At 48.1% G+C, this 2,297-nt stretch overlaps 1 protein-coding gene across 1 annotated transcript in view; it reads left to right on the top strand.

Moving 5' to 3' along the window:
- Positions 1–57: 57 nt before the first annotated feature.
- The window catches only part of MCM4 (minichromosome maintenance complex component 4), a 16,887-nt gene continuing 14,647 nt past the window's right edge, over positions 58–2,297 (top strand). The window contains exons 1-6 of the mRNA XM_006170447.3: positions 58–139; positions 887–1,051; positions 1,335–1,498; positions 1,589–1,690; positions 1,939–2,034; positions 2,118–2,213. Of these exons, the coding sequence (XP_006170509.1) occupies positions 73–139; positions 887–1,051; positions 1,335–1,498; positions 1,589–1,690; positions 1,939–2,034; positions 2,118–2,213 (690 nt within the window). The 5' untranslated portion in view covers positions 58–72. The remainder of the gene's footprint in view (positions 140–886; positions 1,052–1,334; positions 1,499–1,588; positions 1,691–1,938; positions 2,035–2,117; positions 2,214–2,297) is intronic.

The following is a 2,297-nucleotide window of genomic DNA, read 5'->3' as shown; positions in this document are numbered from 1 at the left end:
CTCGGTGGGGGGGGGGAGTGCCGGGGCGGGCGCGGCTCCAGCCTGTCCCTGTCGCGCAGGTATCCAAGCGGCATGTCGTCCCCGGCGTCCACCCCGAGCCGCCGCAGCCGGCGCGGGAGGACCACCCCGGCGCAGACGCGTGAGTATCGCGCCGGCACGGGCCCCGGCCCCGCAGCTCTCCCGCTCGGGCTTCACGCGCGACCCCGCAGCGCCGTCCCTGAGCAGGTGGGGCGGGACGAGTCCGCGGACGTGCCCGCCCGACTGCGCGGTCCCGGGCGCGCTAGGTGCTAAGCTCCGCCCAGCCCTGGGTGCTGCTTTTTAACAGGATGTTATTAACATGAAAGTTACCATATTTTGCTGCACCTGGAAAAAAGCCGTAATGATTCAGTCGGCGTAGTTAACGTACTTACCTCAACTCTCAGAAAGATTGCATGTAATGTGTTAAGAAGTCTTTGTATTCTGTAGGGCTAAGTATTGCTGCTATTATCTACCTGCAGTTTTGTTTCCATTAATCCGCATTCTTCCTTTCCAGTACCCCACGTCCTTCCCAAGCGCTGGATACTTACCTTGGGTGGGTCAGACCACCCCGTGCTGTTTTTTTACCTCCCATCTGTTTAGTTCATATCTGTTAAGTGGTGATGATTTCCTGAAGAGCTAACGGGAGTTGATTGCTGTCGTTTTTTTTTTTTAGAGAGAGAACTTTTTTTTTTAAAGAGTTATTTAACCTTACTTACTTTAATTTGACCACAGTGAGAGAGAAAGTGAGAAAGCAGGCCACCAGGTCTGGGACTCGAACCACAGTCAGCCATGTGGGAGTCCAGCGCCCTTAACCACCACGCCACCTGTGGTCCCAATAACTTGTTTTTCCTTTTCTATATGACACAAGCTCGCAGTGAGGATGCCAGGTCACCTCCCTCTCGGAGACCCCGGGGAGATGATTCCACCTCCACAGGAGAGCTGCAGCCCATGCCCACCTCACCTGGAGCAGATCTGCAGAGCCCGGCCCCGCAGGATGCCTTATTTTCCAGTCCTCCTCAGCTGCAACCTTCAGGTGTGTATCTCAAGATCCAGGGTGTATTCTTCAGTAACTTAGGCTTGGTCGGACTGGGTGGCATAAGTTCTGCAGCCTAAATTTAGCACCTTGTCTGTGCAGGAACTAGTATGTTTCTGATCAGAAGAGACAGAATAGAGCACAGAGAAAGTAAACCTTAAGGCTTAACAGAGAAATTAGTTTTTTCTATGTGTCAGAATAGATCTACAGGCAACATGCTATAGTTTTGGGTTTGATATGATACCACGAGTCTATCATAAATGTGTGCATTTTGTTTTCTCAGCTCTTCCTCTTGATTTTGATGTTAGCTCGCCACTGACATATGGCACTCCCAGCTCTCGGGTAGAGGGAACTCCAAGGAGTGGTGTGAGGGGCACACCTGTGAGGCAGAGGCCTGACCTGGGCTCTGCACGGAAGGGTCTGCAGGTGGATCTGCAGTCTGATGGGGTGAGTGCACGCCGCAGTCCTCACAGCACTGTTTGATGAACATAGAATGGGCCATTCGGGTGACATTGTTCTATGTATTTTCCTGTGTAGGCAGCAGCAGAAGATGTAGTGGCAAGTGAGCAGTCTCTAGGTCAGAAGCTCGTGATCTGGGGAACAGATGTAAATGTGGCAACCTGCAAAGAAAATTTTCAGGTGAGCTATATGCTAAAATTCCTATCAGAGCTCTGAAAACAGTGGGAGAGAGAAGCTAGTATCTGTAGCCAGGTTGCCATAACACCTAGGAGCAGACTTGGTGGCTTAAAATGGTTGGTGTTTTCCAGAAGAAGAAATGTTATTTATTACCTATCTCCAGGTAGTGACGTACTCATTACTTTGTATTATGAAGCTTTGCTTATTTCCAAATGCATTTAGCTTAATATATATATTTTTGGTCCATCAAGAGATTTCTTCAACGTTTTATTGACCCTCTGGCTAAAGAAGAAGAAAACGTTGGCATAGATATTACTGAGCCTCTGTATATGCAACGACTTGGAGAGGTATCACATAACCTTTCTTATAAATTTAAGTTAAGCATTCTAAAACAATAAGTAAAGTATAACTTACTTACTTTATCTTACAGATTAATGTTATTGGGGAGCCATTTTTAAATGTAAACTGTGACCACATAAAGTTATTTGACAAAAATTTATACAGACAGCTTATCTGCTACCCACAGGTAAGAATTGGCTTTTTGGGGGGGAGAGGGAGATTTCTGCCATAGGGCGCTCGCTTACTGGAGAAACAGAAAGCATGAAATAGC

The sequence above is a fragment of the Tupaia chinensis genome, unplaced genomic scaffold, assembly GCF_000334495.1.
Source record: "Tupaia chinensis unplaced genomic scaffold, TupChi_1.0 Scaffold148488_1, whole genome shotgun sequence".
Lineage (NCBI taxonomy): Eukaryota > Metazoa > Chordata > Mammalia > Scandentia > Tupaiidae > Tupaia > Tupaia belangeri.
This window is presented reverse-complemented; position numbering and strand designations above follow the sequence as displayed.